At 35.7% G+C, this 17096-nt stretch overlaps 1 protein-coding gene across 49 annotated transcripts in view; it reads left to right on the top strand.

The window, feature by feature from the left end:
- GTDC1 (glycosyltransferase like domain containing 1) overlaps positions 1-17096 on the top strand; it is a 376361-nt gene that overhangs the window by 120374 nt on the left and 238891 nt on the right. For 14 of the 49 annotated variants that reach the window (XM_074009034.1, XM_074009028.1, XM_074009012.1 and 11 more), the window contains one exon: positions 2559-2760. In XM_074009034.1, the coding sequence (XP_073865135.1) occupies positions 2582-2760 (179 nt within the window). In that variant the 5' untranslated portion in view covers positions 2559-2581. Of the gene's footprint in view, positions 1-149; positions 561-643; positions 921-2558; positions 2761-17096 lie in introns of all 49 variants that reach the window. The other 35 variants (XM_074009035.1, XM_074009030.1, XM_074009014.1 and 32 more) reach the window with 6 other exon arrangements.

Genomic DNA, 17096 nt, shown 5'->3' with positions numbered 1-17096 from the left:
CCAAATGCAGGCACACCCATTGGCCAATGGAAAAAATGTTCACGTAAATGCTAGTTCAAACCTGTACATTTCACTCTTCTTACTGAACTGTCAGAGGGGTGGAAATCTACTATAGCTATAATCTTTTTTTCCCCTTTTCTATTTTTCAGCCTCCCACGTGCTTAGTGTTCAGTTCTGCCTACTGAGCGTCTTGAATCTACAGCAGCACCTACATGTACTGCCTCCACAGTGGCTGCTGATAATTTGCAGATAACTTGTGAACCAGGCCCATAAGAAACATCATGATATGTACTTTAGATTAATCATGGAAAAGGACAAGATGATGAAGAATCAGAAAGCAGTTTTCTTTTCCAATATTGATATTGCTTTCTTTGAGGTTAGATGAGTGAGGTATTCTTTAGAGTGGTTTATATCACATTTCATCACTTGGGGAAATAGGTCATTTTTACAAGAGCCTTTAGAGACCTTTTAAGTACATACAGGGCATATATTTAATACACCTTAGCATTAGTAGGTCAGAGGAAATAAAGCAAGATAGTAGATATCTACGATGTAATCAGGTAAGCAAATTAATGTGAAACTGCTTATATTCTGTCTTGAAACTCTTGGTATAATTTTCAAAATTGCCTTTTATTCTTTTCAGTTACTTTCTAGAAATTTCCATCATTTGAAGGATTAATGGCTACCACTTGTTGAACCTAGAGGGTGTCTGTGAACTTGTTGAACACTGCCTTATTAGAACAGAAGTCTCCAGTGGACCATGAACTCTGCATAGCTGGGACTCTGAGCTTACCTCTTACTCACAAAACCTGCAGGGCTCTCAAATTCATGTTTAAAATGCAAGCTACTGACAAGGAATGGGTAAACACCCACTGCAATTTCAAACGCATATGTATATCCATTTTCCTCATCTATTCTTGGTGGGTAGGAGACCACGATTGAAAATTACTGAACTTAAAATGGTAGAAAATTTGAAGAGATTCTTTCTCCTTAAGTAGAGTGATTTATACTAATGGTGGGATGGGCTAAATACCTTCTTACTGTTTGTAGTCTACTGTGCTTCACATGCATTTTCTAATTTTATCTTAACAACACATGTCTGAGGTTAGTACTGTTGTCTCTATTTTGGAGATGATGAGACTGGGTCCTACAAAGTTAGGTAACTTGTCCAAGGTCATACAGCTTGGAAGTGACAGAGCTGAGGTTCAAACGTGTATGTCCTTGATCTTAGGATTCGTGCCTTTTCCACCTGAGGACCACTGATTCTTATTTTGCATTTAAATGAAATACACATACACAGCCCCCACCCCCCCGCCCACATAATATATAAATATGTTCCCCCATCCTCCCAAATGCTCATTGGAAAATTTAGACATCAAAAAGAAGCCTTTTTGCTTTAAAATGCAATTTAAGTGGCCATTACTTTGAACAAAGTGAAGTGTAGTTTTATTAGTGAAGAACATCATTGAGTCATTGAGACTAATAATTTTGTGGAACAACATTATTAAGAAAAGCAATATGCTATTTAATGAGTAATATTTACTTAAGTCATAAAGGAAAATTCAAACATCTGGAATATTTTTTAAGCAATATAGCATTTATGCATGGAATGATGTTTTTCCCCTATGTCTTACAGGAAATAACATATAATTTGAGATGTATATGAGAGATTTTATGTTCATAGATATCTTTTTATTTCACTGAGCACATTAACAAAAATTATATTAAAATGAAAAATTGCTTGATAGCAAATTCTCTGTGATGAAATTTTATCATGTCTTTATTAACCCCATTATTGCTACTTTATCTCTCTTAATAGGTTGCTTGTCTAAAGAAAAGTTGTAGAAATCTTATTGGTTCACGCACATACAACTTTACCACATTGTTTTGGTGTTCCTTTGGGGGTGATATATTGGGAAGGGATCAAAGTATGTGTAGTGTCTCAAGAAATTGCATCCTCAAGTTTTTAACACTAGAAAATAGAGATTTGCATATGGTTGATATGCCTTCTTTTAAATACGTATTCACTAGGGGCAGTTATACCTGGTGAATTTAGAGATGTAGTAATACAAGAGTTACAGAATCAGAGAATTTCTGAACAAGAAAGGGCCTAATAAATGAAGGGCTCTTGAAGTGAAAGTCGTCATTAGGAGATGAGTTCAGTGACTGTCCAAGACTAGAGCTCTAAGTCAAGTAGTTTCTGAGATTACTGAGTTGGGCTTACAGCCGAACAAACCAGGAAGTGAGTGATCACAGCAGGTGAGGGCTTTCAGCTTTGTGGTGTTGGAGAATAAACTAAAGTCATAGGGGAGATAATCGTACGACATGAGGAAAACAAATCAGAAAAATAAAGACGCTTTTATTTCTTCTTATTAACACAAATGATATAAAACTTTAAGTGTTATATACTTTTTAAAATAATGGGATAAGCCTATTTTAAAAAATAATACATTGCTAAATTATTTGTATTTTCTGAGTATAAAATTTGAGCTTATTTTTATTAAAAATTTTATACATGTATGTAATGGAAAAATACACATTTTTTGGTTGTTATCTAGGATCTGAAGGTTTGAACGGGCCAATGAGTATCCTCATCATTGAAGCATTCTATGGAGGCTCCCATAAACAGCTGGTGGATCTTCTCCAAGAAGAGTTAGGAGACTGCGTCCTTTATACTCTTCCTGCAAAGAAATGGCATTGGAGAGCCCGGACATCTGCTTTATACTTCTCTCAGACCATTCCCATCAGTGAGCATTACAGGTAATTAGAGCTCAGGATGCATTTTCAGCTTTTACAAAAAAATACCTATTACGAGGATGTTGCTTCTCTATCAGCATCTTTGAGAATTTCTGCAACTATGGAATTGGTTATTATGAGTACAGTAGATATTTCTTTAGAGAAAGCAGAGCAGTGAAGTACACTCATCCTCTAAAGACACCTGGTCAGTGGGAAAGAAGCTTCATTTAGAACCAACCACATGTGTTTTCTCATTGTCTTGTGATTTCATTATGTACATGGGTGTGAGTGTGGGTAACAATTTTTGGCCTAAGAGTAGATCTTCTAGTTTGGTTCATTGTATCTGCTCTGTACGAATAACCAGAGTTGAAAGGCGGATATGTCCAAGGCTTTAAAGTGTGTTGAGGTAGAGATAGGCAAGTGCAATGAGAGGTGAAAGATGGAGAGGTTGATTTGGACTGTGACAAACTGGAAGTGGCTTTATAGAGTTGGTAACCTTTGACCTACTCTTGAAGGATGAGTAGATTTGAGGGACACAGAACTCAATTCTGAATTCTGGTTTGTTAGGAAGTAGGAAATAGGAGGACCTATTAGAAAGGGTCTTATGAGCTGGGCATGGTGGCATGTGCCTCTGGTCTCAATTACTCAGGAGGCTGAGGTGGGAGGATTACTTGATCCCAGGAGTTCAAGGCTACAGTGAGCCAGGATTGTGCCACTGCACTCCACCCTGGGCAATGGAGTGAGACCCTCATCCCTAATAATAATAATAATAATTTAGAAAATAAGAGTCTTATGGGACACACTGAAAAGATGGAGGTAAATACTCATTACATTTTAACTGAGAGAAGAGACGGGATGGAATTCCCTTGAACATCTCTTCCTCCTTATTCTCCATTTGTATGTATTCCTGTGTATTCTCCTGATGGTTAAATAGTGGAAGACTCTCCTATGGTGGTTAACATAGCTAATGTTTTTGCCATTTATTATCACAAATAATATAAAACTTTAAGTGTTATGTACTTTTTTAAATAATGGGATAAGCCTGTGTGTAGGACTGCATTGGTTTGGGCAGGAATGAAAAGTTTTGGGCTGATAATGAATGGAGTTAGAGCAGATAGGTTCTTAGAGGAAGAGCATGTTGGAAGCTGCAATGCCCACCTTACCTCCAGTACCTGTACCCATCTGCTGCTTGTAAAGTGGCCACAGGAGACATAGCAGCTTGTGACTTAAATGTAACTTGCTGTTCCTAGTAGGAACTTGAGGAATTCAGAGAGTAACCATTTTCTGTATGAAAGCCATGTATCGTCTCTGAGAATGCATAGCGTCAGATGGAATAACGGTGAGCATTCCAGTTACATGGCTTAGGATTTTAAAAGTAAAATGCTGTTTTAGTGCGTATTCAGAATTTTTTTTTTTTAATGTAAAGTGTATCCTTCTTTACATAATTTAGTGTTTTATATTCTGATATAGTGAATATTGTGAATATAGTAATAAGTGAATATTGTTGAGTCACTAATAGTATGAGGAATTTCAATGAACATGTTAATATAAAAGTTGTGACTATTGCTTGTTAAAATATGACTGTTTATGGTTGCTTTCACATCCCATTTAATTGTGTTTTTGCAGCACCAATTGTATTATATTACTTAAGGTCAAGTAATCCAGTTGACTTTATGGCACTTTTTCATTTAACAGTACCATTAAATATAATAAATTTCTACAGTGATTAGAACATTAAAATGAGCCATTTCTATATCTGTTGTTTGATTTCATTTTGATTATGCAGTTTTTCAGAATTACATTATTGTATCACAAATATATGTGTGTGGATAGCAAGCAAACACTTCTGCGCATATGGCTTCCCTACTCCCTTTGAAGCCTGAAGCATTTGAGGCTAAGTGTCACAGTGCTCTTTGAAGCAGTCTTATTTGGGAGGTGGATATCTGAAAGATGATGATGTATAAAGCCTTACTCTCTGATAGCCATAACCTCCACAGCCTAACAGTGGTGTCTGTCATCTTTCAAGGTATGCCATTTAGCCTTTGCAGTTAACCATACTAATGTAATCAGTCTTTAGCCCAAAGACATGTCTTGCTAGTTTAACTTATATTTGAACAATGATAACTTCTCTACTCTTTACCAAGTAACTTTTTTGAATACTTTTAGAAAAATAGCAGTAGCATGAAAACTTGATCGCACAATACTAAGTTAACAAATACGTGCATTCAGTCCTAGATTGAAGTGCAAGAGTAACCTTTTGTTACACCAAATAAGTCTGAGATCTGTGGAGATTTTTAAAGATATGAAAAATTTGTGCTCTCCAATTGTTACTTTTTTGTATACTTGGTACATGAAATCATCAAAACTCATAAAGGTAAAATGATTAAACACCAATATTGCCTTCTATGCAAAATACTCTGAACAAATACGATTGTGTCTGATGAGAAAGACTTTGAATGTAGGTACATATTGGTGTTTTTCTCACTTCTGAACATGTAGTTGTTGTTGTTATAATCTTACTATCTGAAATGTATTTTATTATTAAAAGAATAAATACTTCAGCCTAATTAATCAGTTTGATTCTGCTTTATCTTGACAACTAAAAGAATATATCATGGTTCATGTTAGAGATGTTTAGTTTTATTATAGATTACGAAAGCTCAAGTTATTCTGTCAAAAGTTGTCAATAGTTATTGTTATTCTTAGGTTATATTACAGCTTTGCCTTAGATACTTCACAAGATACAGAAAAAAGTTTTGACTATGGGGCTTGAGGGAAGGCATTAACTTTTGTGTTATGAAATGTTAATCATTCGTTCCAGGATGAAGCATTTCTACTTTCTTAGACTGTACCTTAAACTAGATATCGAGGATATTTTATTCATTTTTCATTCTGTAGTATCTTTACTGAACTGAAAGAATCTCTGTTATTTAAAAATCATTTTTTTTCACCCTCAGATGCTTACAATTACATTTTTTGTTTCATCTGAGGTATTGTGACAGATACTGATCATTGCCCACTTACCAGCCTTCTTCCTTGTTAACAGAATCACAGTTTTCTTTAGGATGGATAAGTATCCAGCCCTTGGGAGTGAAGCAACATGGACTTAAATTAGTTAGGATGATCCCATTCTCCTTTGCCAAATTTTCCCTACTCTCCTTGCAGCTTGGGTTGATCAGTCTCCAAGTTGTGGCAAATTAGAGTTAAGTGGGTGACTACTGGGAGTTCTTCCAGCAAAATGGTTTGATTTTAAATTTTACTTATAAAAGAAGAAGGCCAACTCCCCTTTCTTACATTTGACTGGTTGTGATGTCTGCAACCATGAAGTACAAGCATGAGGACAGAACCCCTGGATTGCCATAAATGGCTGATGGGAGGCTGCAAAGTGCCTGGATTAGTGGTGGATATGTGATTTGAGTTCAAGTCTGGCCACCTGCAAAGACTATATACTATTCGTTCTTCTTAAGTCCATTGTCTTAACAACTATTCTGTCTTAATTCCAGTTAAAGCATGGTAAATTATTTAATTAAATTAAACCTAAGTATTTCTTGATTAAAATATATATTATTGTATTTTACAATTAGAAGTAGGTATGGTACTTCACCCAGTCTTGAGACATATTGCAGTTCTTGATTCTTGTTGGACGCTGGAGGGCCAGACACCACGTGTTTTCTGGGTCTGTGAATCTGTGATGTTCTCTTAATCCTCAAAAGTCACAGGTCATTTGAATTTTCCTCTTTTGAGGCTTTTCTGTCATTTAGCCTACTAGCTTTGCTATCCTATACTGCCTTGTTGTGGGGTCTTCTTTTGGTTTGTTTTTGTACCAGTCTTGCTCTCCTATCTAGCCAGCACACACCGCGGCCTAATTCTAGACTTGCATGGCCCTTAGGGCTTCTTCCACAGTATTTTCATCTCGCTAAAGTTTCCTCTGATTGACAGGATTGTTTAATTTAGGCATGCTGACTTTATGTTGAAAATGTAGCTGACAATTAGTTAGGATGATCCCATTCTCATCCTAGATTCAGTAGATCTACAAATCTACTGAAGTAGGATAATCCTGCAAACCAAATAGCCAACCATTTGGTCAGTCTCTGCCACTTTCTGTCTGTCTCTTTCCTCTCTCCCCCTCTCTTCTCTTTCTCATATACACATATATGCGTGCGTGCGCGCGCACATACATACACACACATACACACCTGCACACACATTCTTCATTGTAAAACTAGAACTTAAACCTGTCATCATTATCCCTAAAGGATGGTTTCTAGGCTTCATCTTTTCCATGTTCCTTTGTGTTCCTTTGTCAGTGTTCTCGATGAAAATATTCCAGTTAGGAGGGGGACAAGGTTTTCTTGTTATGGAGTTTGTAGTTTATTCTTACCACAGATTGCCAATTCAAAAGTGTTTGTGTAGTTAGTAGCAAGCACTGTGAAACCATTGCTTCCCAGGAGTTAAGCACTGCAGTGCAACTTCAAGTAGATACTTTTAATATCCTTTCTAGCTTATTTTAAAAAATAAAATATTACATGTAAGGTTCTATACGGCTCCCTGGGTAGCAGTTCATATGGATACAAGACATTATTCCTAACAAACTCTGTGCCTTAAAGACCTCTAGGATAAATCTCTTGTATATTTACCCTTTAAATTTGACAACTGTATTTTAAAAGACAAACTGGATGTTTATTATACTTTTACAGAGGGGAGACAATCATTATTTTTAATGAATGGAATGGAAGATAAAAGGGGAAAAAACCCATCCCCAAATGGATGCAAAATATATTATATAAAAGAACTCTGACTGTAGAATAAGGGCCATCATAGTTTTGCTTTTATAATTAATGTGCTTGTTTTTAACGTAATAATTGAGACTATTAGTCTGATTTTAGAGCACTTCTTATCTAGTTGTTTTTAAGTGTTGAGTGTCTTCATGGTTAGTCTGCATATGACAGGAAAAAAATTAGAAAAATGAAAGATGTATTTAATTCTGCTTTCATCTCTAACATTTATTTGTTTATCTGAGAAAGATTTTATGCTTTTATTAAGGTCTTAGTCAATAAGTTTACTTTTGCTACTGTCTCTGATTTCCTGTACATGGGGCCTCCAGAGCTACAATGCAGATACTCTGTTGCCCTTTCCTTTCCTTATCCTTTCTTTAGGCAGCTTTCATGCTTTCTTATTTTCTTGGGGTCACATTTGGCCAGCTACCCTCTTTGGAGCACATTGTCCTTTCCATTAATGACTAATTCTTGTTCATCTTTCATTTATTCATGCTATTCCATTGTTCAGGCCCTGGTGTTTGTTCACCCCCATGGACCTGCTGGTCTTCTGAGCTGCCAGCCCACAAAGATAACTGCAAGGGGGAAGCAGGAGCTGAGTCACACCTACTGCTCACAAAAGGGCAGTAATGTTCATTTCATCCTTTTGTCTTTCTAAAGAACATAATTCTGTATTTTAGTGAAATTTTTCCTAAAGTCTCTCCTGTGTTTTTCTTTGTTCACCATCTCATACTGATAATAAAAATGTAGCCCTCCCCTTCTTTAGAAGAAAGTCCTGGTTGAATATGTGTAGTTGAGAGCTCATTGAGGGGTGGGATGGTTTGGTCAAAATTCCTCCAGACTAGTTATCTTTTCATTCTTTTCTAAGCTTGTTTCCATTATTCTTTCTGTCATTAGTATTTATTAAGAGATTTTATGTTAAGAGCCAGTGCCTATGCTAGCACTGGTGATAACAAAGCCAAACTTGACAAACATGGACATATGGTGCTAGCACACAGCAAGCACTTAGTGAACCCTTTGTTGATTGAAAGAAAGCTTAGTGCCTATATCCATTTGCTGATACTTGTAACCTTGATTAAATAATCCCTGATTGAAAGCCATCCGTGATTTCCTATTGCCTATGTAAAATCCAGAGTATGCACAAGGTTGCTGTGGTTCACGTGAACTGGGCACTGTCTGCCTCTGCAACTTCATCTCATACCCTGTCTTCTCGTTAATGTGCTGTAGCAGCACTGGCCTTGTTTACTCACTTTGAAACATCAAACTTTTTCCTGCCTCAAGTCCTATTACTGCTTGCTGGTTCCTTTGTTGGCAGTACTTACTCATGCCCCCAACCCACACCCCTTGTTCTTCATGGCTTTCTCAAGTAGCTAAAGTTTTCATCATTTCAGAGAGACCTTTTTTGAGCACCCGATGTAAAATGAGACCTCTATTTTAGCACTCTTTCTCCCTCTGTAATAACATTTTATATAACTTGTAATAATTTTGTATGCTTGATTTTTTTTCTCCCCATTTTATTCTAAGCTTTATGATGACAATGGTCATATCTATCTTGTTTATTGTTTTATCCCTAGTACCTAGTATGCCACCTAGCAGATAGTAGCTGCTTAGAAAATATGGTCAAAGGAATGATGTATTAGAGTTTGAAAAATATGGTTGCCATTCACTTTGTTAATTTACTTGCTTTTTTCGTGCTCTGGGCACTGCCAGTATCCTCTGCCTAAAGATATCATCTCTTCTACATAGAAACACAGAAACTAGTCACTTAAGGGCTGGTGTTACTCAGTTTTACTGGATTAAACTAAAGAATTCCATACACATTGTTTTCACTTTCATGGGTTATATTAATCAGACTATGAAAGCTGTCATTATCTGTTATGTAAATTTTGACAAAAGAAAATATAATTTTCTGGAATTTCCCTTGTATAAAAGTATTTGTAGAAAAAAAGTTTCTTAGTTCAGGAAATACTAGTCTAGAACAAGCTTGTCCAGCCTGCAGCCCAGGACAGCTTTGAATGTGGCCCAACACAAATTCTTACATTTTCTAACTTTCTTAAAACATGAGATTTTTAAAAAAACTCATCAGCTATTGTTATTGTTTGTGTATTTTATGTGTGGCCCAAGATGACTGTTTTTCAACATGGCCAAGGGAAGCCAAGATTGGACACCCCGATCTAGAATGTGCCTGTGATATTGTGTAAAATTTCATGTGATTGTATTTTAAGGCTTTTTAGTTTTGACAGTGGCCACCCATGAACAATGACTTTTAAATTTATGGAACAGACACTATCAGAATAAATGACATTAGAATTTGGCCCAAAGAAGTATTTTGCTTGGACACTGCAATTGTTTAAACATTTTTTAAAATTAATGCTTTTAGACAGATAGACATTCTTCATTTTGGTCACAAATACTAATAATGGTCACCATTGTTTTATACCAGCCTAATTTTCACATTTATGTTGCTTAATTGGCCCATTTAGGCCTTTGTGTTTGTAGCCCCTGGCTTAGAATCTGCCCCCCAAAAATAAATCTTTAAATGATCTTTAATAAAATATTTTAAATTGTATATATACATAAAAGAGTTTACCAAAAGAATAATAACCACTTGTGTTTGAAAGAAACAGCATACTATAGTAGGATAATCAGCAGTCCTGGGTTTTAATCTCAGCTCTGCCATTAATTATTTGGCCTGAAAAACACTTTAGAGTATTAGTATTAACTTTCGAGTATTTAATATTTTTATTTTTTCATTTGTAACTGAAGGTTTATGATTTTATCTGTTCCTAAGTTTTATGATGTCATGAACAAAGAATTAACATCAAGATCAAGATTTAAGGAATTCTAACATAAACGACAATTTGTCGTGACTCTCATTCAACTTTGTCAGCTTATTCACTGCATCATTTAATTTAGCTTTTTCCTAGGCTTATTTGTACGTCTCCTTGAATTAAAAAATATGTATATATTCAACTTTAATTTTTAGAGTTAGAGAGATTTTTGGGGAATAAGTGTAACAGTGCTTCTGTCTTTGGAGTCACTCTAATATGACTTCTTTGTTCACATTTCCTTTTTCAGCCTCAGTCCTTCGTGGTTATTTGCCTTTTCAAAGAGAAGACATTTGACTGTCATGTTAGCTAGCTATCTCTACAGGGCATGGGACATAGGACATGTATACCATATACACATGATATTACTGTAGAACTCACACAGAATACTCAGTTCTACAGGAGGGCAGTATTCACTGAAGAAGTTTAGAAGAAGGCTGGGCGCAGTGGCTCACGCCTGTAATCCCAGCACTTTGGGAGGCCGAGGCGGGCGGATCACCTGGAGTCAGGAGTTTGAGACCAGCCTGGCCAACATGGTGAAACCCCATCTCTACTAAAAATACCAAAAATTAGCCAGGTGTTGTGGTGGGCACCTGTAATCCCAGCTACTCAGGAGGCTGGGATAGGAGAATCGCTTGAACCCGGGAGGTGGAGGTTGTGGTGAGCCGAGATTATGTTATTGCACTCCAGCCTGGGCAACAACAGCGAAACTCCATCTCAAAAAAAAAAAAAAAAAAAAGTACAGTACAGAGAAGTGGGTTTAATTCTTGCTTAGCAAATTCTGACATAGATCTAAGGGGATGTTAAAGATTTTGGTAAATAGAGATGAAATGGAAGAGCACTGTAGGAGAAGGAAGTATTGTGAACAAAAGTTCATAGGAAAGATGGGGAAATGTTTGGAAACTTTAAAAGCTTGGTTTAGCATGAACATATTCTGAGTTAGGACAAGTTATGGGAGATCAGGTTGGGTGATAGACAATTTTTTTTCTAGTTCATATACATTCTTAAATTCAAGATTAAGAATTTGTAGAGCTTTTACTATAGGTAATGGGCAGCATTCGAAAGCTTTGTTACTCTGGATTCTTTTGTGCGATACAAACTCAATTCAAAATCACATAAACGTGAAAGAAAATGTAATTGAGTCATGTAACTGAAAGTCTTAGGGTAGTTGTCTATGGGCAAGCTGTATCCAGAGATGTCATTCGTTCTCCTGCATCCTTGACTCTTCATTCCTGTGTTTTACATGCTGGAACAGGCTCTTTCCATATGGATCACTCCCAGAGCTAAGCTTATGTTCCACCAGCTTAGTTGTCTTATCTGCGAGTACCTGTTTCTTCAGAAGTTCTAACAAAGTCTTGAGATGAACCAACTGTACTTTTTTTGTATCATGTGGCTTTTGGACTTGTTAATGAAACAAATGCATCTGATACCATGTTTGTCAAGGCCTATATTACATCATCACTTTGGAATCAGGAAGTGGAGTCAACCCCATTCAAACCACATGAATTGAGTACAGGAGAGCAAAAGGAAAATTACATTACATGGCTGGTTTTTTTTTTTTTTTTTAAACAAAGTCTTGCTCTGTTGGAGTGTGGTAGTGCAGTCATAGCTCACTGCAGTCTTGAACTCCTCAGGTCAAATGATCCTCCCACCTCAGCCTCCTGTAGTAGCTAGTCCTAGCTAGTACACGTATGTGCAACCATGCCCAGCTACTTTTTAGTTTTGTTTTGCAGAGACAGTGTCTTGCTATGTTGCCCAGGTTGGCCTTGAACTCTTAGCCTCAAGTTATCCTCCCACCTTGGTCTCCTGAAGTTCAAGAATTATAGACATGAGCCACTGTGTCTGACCCATTGCTGGGATTTAAATAAGGGGAAATGATGCTTTTTCAGGCAAAAACACCAATGAGAGCTATAAGAGAACATGAGAGTGAGGTAAGGAAAACTGGATAGGACAATTATTACAGCAGTATTGGATGGAGACCATTGATCAGTATAGGATATGGTCATTGGATTCTAAATCTCTAGTAGAAAAATAGTGAGATTCTAAATGAGAACATTAATAGTAGGAATGGAAGGCAGGAAAAGAACTAGCAGTATGGATGAAAGTTGTGTTATTTGCATTTTACTAGTTATGAAATTTGTCTGGAATGGAACTGAAATTTACCTTTGTCCTATCTATGTGAAAAGGATTTGGGATGTAAATTAATTTAGTCAAAATTACAGAGGTCACAATTAAACTACTTTAGTGGTTATAATTCTTTTAAAAACTAGATAATGCTAATAATAAATTATTCATATTTACTCATTACATTGGCTCAGTAAGTTTGTTTTGGCAGCATTTTAAGTTACTGTATGTACGTAGATGTTCTAAAATTTTTCTTTAAAAATCTAATGTAATTCTGCTTTCTTCCACTTAAATACAGTTATATATATACATACACACACACATATATCTACACAAATACACAGTCATGTGCCACATAACATTTTGGTCAACGATAGATTGCATGTGCAATGGTGGTCCCATAAGATAGGTAATTGCCTATTTTTACTACAGAATTTACTTTTTCTATGCTTAGATACACAGATACCACTGTGTTATAGTTGCCTACAATATTAAATACAGTAACATGTTGTACAGGTTTGTAGCCTAGGAGCAATAGGCTATGCAAATATAGCATGGATATGTAGTAGGCTACACCATCTAGATTTGTGTCAGTATACTCTGTGATGCTCACACAATAAGAAAATTGCCTAATGACACATTTCTCAGAAGGTATCATCATTAAGCAATGTATGACTGTGTATATAAATACACACAATCAGTAAGTGATTCATTATTTGGCATTAACTTGTCAAACTTACCACTTTCCCCTCTGCCAAAAAGTAAGGTACTAAGTGCATCTGTAGCATTCATGTATTATGCCAGATCTCAGAGTGAAAATGAACGAGTAGTTTCTGCTTGTCGCTATACTTGGTATGTAGTTCAGAAAAGCCAGTTTCCTCCTCAGTGATCTGGAATAGCAGGTATACATTTGATGAACACACATTATGTGCTAGGCACAAATTATATAAAGGTAAATAAGGCAATATGCTTTAAGAAGTAAGTTTCTTCCTTTGAATATAGTTCTGAGGTTTTTTTGTTTGTTTACTTTGGTACCATTTGAACAATGTTCACTTGAGTCAGCATGCTGAAAGGGTCATTTACTCTAATATGTTTCTAAGGAAATTTCCCTCACTTGGTAACCTATCTTTCACTATAGTAGAGATCTAAAATATAGGGTATGGGGGGATTTTAGCTTGTAGTTTCTCTGTGTATCCAGTATTGATACAGATATTTATTTGTATTCAGACTGTTCTGGTGGTTCCAAGATTTTTAGAAAATTTAAGTAGATAAGAATATGAATTAGTTTTTGTCATTATTTTTTCCTTTATTATAAATTTAAATACAATGAGAAATATTTTCATAAAAGCCAATATAATTCAAAGCATATATTATATGTATATTTTGTGTGTGTGTGTGTGTGTGTGTGGAGGGGGGGCCTGCATGTGCACATGTAGCGATTGTATTATGGAATTTCTTATTCAAATGTAATGATTCTTAGCTTTCTTTTTGTATCATTACTTAGTATTAGAAAAAGCCTCAGGATTTTCAAAGGGAATTTTTAACTTTTTAAAACAGAAAAAACGAACTCACTTTTATTGAAAAGTATTTTTCTATACTATTTTATAAGAGGATCACTGCTAGGAAACCCAGAAATAGTTCAATGCCATTACTGCAAAGATTTAAGAATCCTTGACTTACTGTTTTATTATAATTGATGGGAATGAAGAGATGATAGCTTTTAAGTTTATGAAGAGTGATTGGTAGGATTATGCAGTTATTTTAGTAGCAATATTATTATTTTTCCAAGTCTTCAAAGATATTTAATGACATTCATATTTTATTTGCAGTATTTTTTGAAAGAGAAGCAGAGGTTAAGAATTAAGTTCATGGCCGGGTGCGGTGGCTCACGCCTGTAATCCCAGCACTTTGGGAGGCCGAGGCGGGCGGATCACAAGGTCAGGAGATCAAGACCACAGTGAAACACCATCTCTACTAAAAAAAAAAAATATACAAAAAATTAGCCGGGCGCGGTGGTGGGCGCCTGTAGTCCCAGCTACTCGGGAGGCCGAGGCAGGAGAATGGCATGAACTCGGGAGGCGGAGCTTGCAGTGAGCTGAGATCCGGCCACTGCACTCCAGCTTGGGCGACGGAGTGAGACTCCATCTCAAAAAAAGAATTAAGTTCTTATTTGCTCTGAAATTTGAACACTGTTTAATATGTCAGTAGACTTTATGAAAGTAACCAGTTCATTGATTTTGGTATTTAGAACTAGGAGTAGAAAAAGGAAAATGCACATACCAACACATACACATAAGAAACAGAAACAGTGACAGTTTTAGAATTGAACTACGTAAGGAACATTCAAGCTTTTGGAAACATGAACTTAATATTTGTCTTCTTTCAATCAGTTTTATTTTAGATAAAATGCTGGCAGATGGTAGTGATCTACTTGAACACAGTTGCGTTTTCTTTATTTTTTCCATGGAAAAAAGCTCCCAGAAACTTTTGTTCTTTAATATGTTCAGCATGCATATGTTTTACATGTGTTAACGAGTATTAAAAATGCAGGTCCTAATTAGATGTCTAAATCTGAGAGGAATTGTGGTGAGTACCAGCCTCTTAGAATTAATAAAAAATACAGTTTTGATGAGTAGGAGTTTCTTTTTTGCTATGACATCTTTCAGCCTTCTTTGGTTCCAGAAACGAAGAAGTCTGCATTATCAATGCTTCTCAGCTATTATGTTGTAGGGTTTCTACTAGATATTGTGAGTTTTGATGTTAAACCCTTCAGATATTGATGATGTCAAAACTTGGGAGAGTTCAGGATATTTATGTTCTATTATCATCTGTTTTACAGGAAAAAGGGTAATACTTTTTTTTTTACTTGCTTAAAGATTAGGCTTTAGGTGGGGCATGAATATTTACAAATTTTTGATATGCCTATGTTTTAGAAAAGTGGTAGAAAATCTGCAACCTGGTTTTGTTTGGTACTTTAGTTTTATATTTTAAATTGTGGAGGGTAGTGGTGGGGAAATCCCTTCACTCCAGATTTATCTGTGAGTCACCTGAAGTCTTTCATCTAATAGAGTATAATGAAATGGTGCCATCTGAATCAGTATTTCCACATTTGCAATTTTGGATATTCAGTTTGTACTCATCAACATTTATCTACATTTCTGTTTTATTTTTAAATTTGTCATGCAATCCTCTTTTAGTTAAGCACATCTAACCAAGAATGCCTTCTGTTTTTCATAGACATTGAGTATTAATTGTTCTTTCACTTATTTTGTCTTGCCAACTAATGTATTTGTTCTCAACTCCAAACCATGAATTAGGCACATAGATACTGACTAATCCCAACTTACAAATATTAGCCCACTTAGTGTGAATTTTTTCAGTGTTTGGGCATTCCTAGGAACATATGAAGATTTTTGATATTCTCTCATGTGCCTATTAGACATCTAATTACATAGGAGCCCAGAGGGACGAGGAAAGAGCCCTGGACTAGAAGTCAGAGGAACTAAATGTAAGCCCAATTCAGCCGCTCAATTTTAAAAGTGCAAATCACTCTCATTCTGTATCATCACCTGCTACATGGTGAAAATAAAAATAATACTCTTCCCTTTTATCTTCAAGATTTGTTAGGATCAAATGAGATAGTAATCTTCCAGGAATATTTTGTAAACTATGGAGTAAATAATGTTTTAAAGTTGGAAATGTTTTAGTTAGAATTTGTACTGTTCCCGTAAGTAAATGATTTGCTCTCAGTGTTTTTTTAAACATTATTTAATCTCTAGTCTTTGTTTATTTTAAAATATGAGTAGGAGAGATGACAAAGAATTAATACTTTTTTAAAAATGTAGTACTTAAAGAGTGTTTGGCCTGAAACCATAATGTACTCCTTTTATTCCTCAGTTATAGGTGGTTTGATAGGCACAGTGATAGAGCAGGAAGAAATAATAGAGGGAATATTATTTGCAGATTTTAATTCTCTTAACTATTTCAGCTCTGGTATCAATTTTGAATTATAGCTAAATATCAGCAATCAAATATTTGCGGGTGCTGGGCACAGTGGCTCACGTCTCTAGTAACAGCGTTTTTGGAGGCCGAGGCAGAAGAATTGCTTGAGACCAGGAGTTTGAGACCTTTCTTGGCAACATAGCAAGACCCTGTTGTTACAAAAAAAATTTAAAAAATTATTAGCCAGGTGTTGTGGTGTGCACCTGTAGTCCCAGCTACTTGGGAGGCTGTGGCAGGAAGATCACTTGAGCCCAGGAATTTGAGGTTATAATGAGCTACGATTCTGTCGTTGAGCTCTAGCCTAGGTGACAGAGCGAGACCTTCTCTCTTTAAATACACACACATACACACACACACACACACACACGTGATATATGTGTATATATAAAATAATATATGCATCACATATATAATATATATTATGTAATATATGTAATAGGTGTAGTAATGGATTAAAATAGTGATCATTTTATGTCATTTTATGTTTTTGTAATTAGAAAAGTAGATTAAGAATACTTCACTTTAATTCATTTTCTTCAGTTAACATTTATGTAATGCCTCCTATTTATAAGACACTTTGCTACTAGGTACTTGATTCGGAAATATCTATAAGAATTATCTGTATGAAAAA

Source organism: Macaca fascicularis, chromosome 12 (assembly GCF_037993035.2).
Source record: "Macaca fascicularis isolate 582-1 chromosome 12, T2T-MFA8v1.1".
Taxonomy (NCBI): Eukaryota; Metazoa; Chordata; class Mammalia; order Primates; family Cercopithecidae; genus Macaca; species Macaca fascicularis.
Note: the sequence above shows the minus strand (reverse complement) of the source record. Positions and strands in the feature narration are given on the sequence as shown.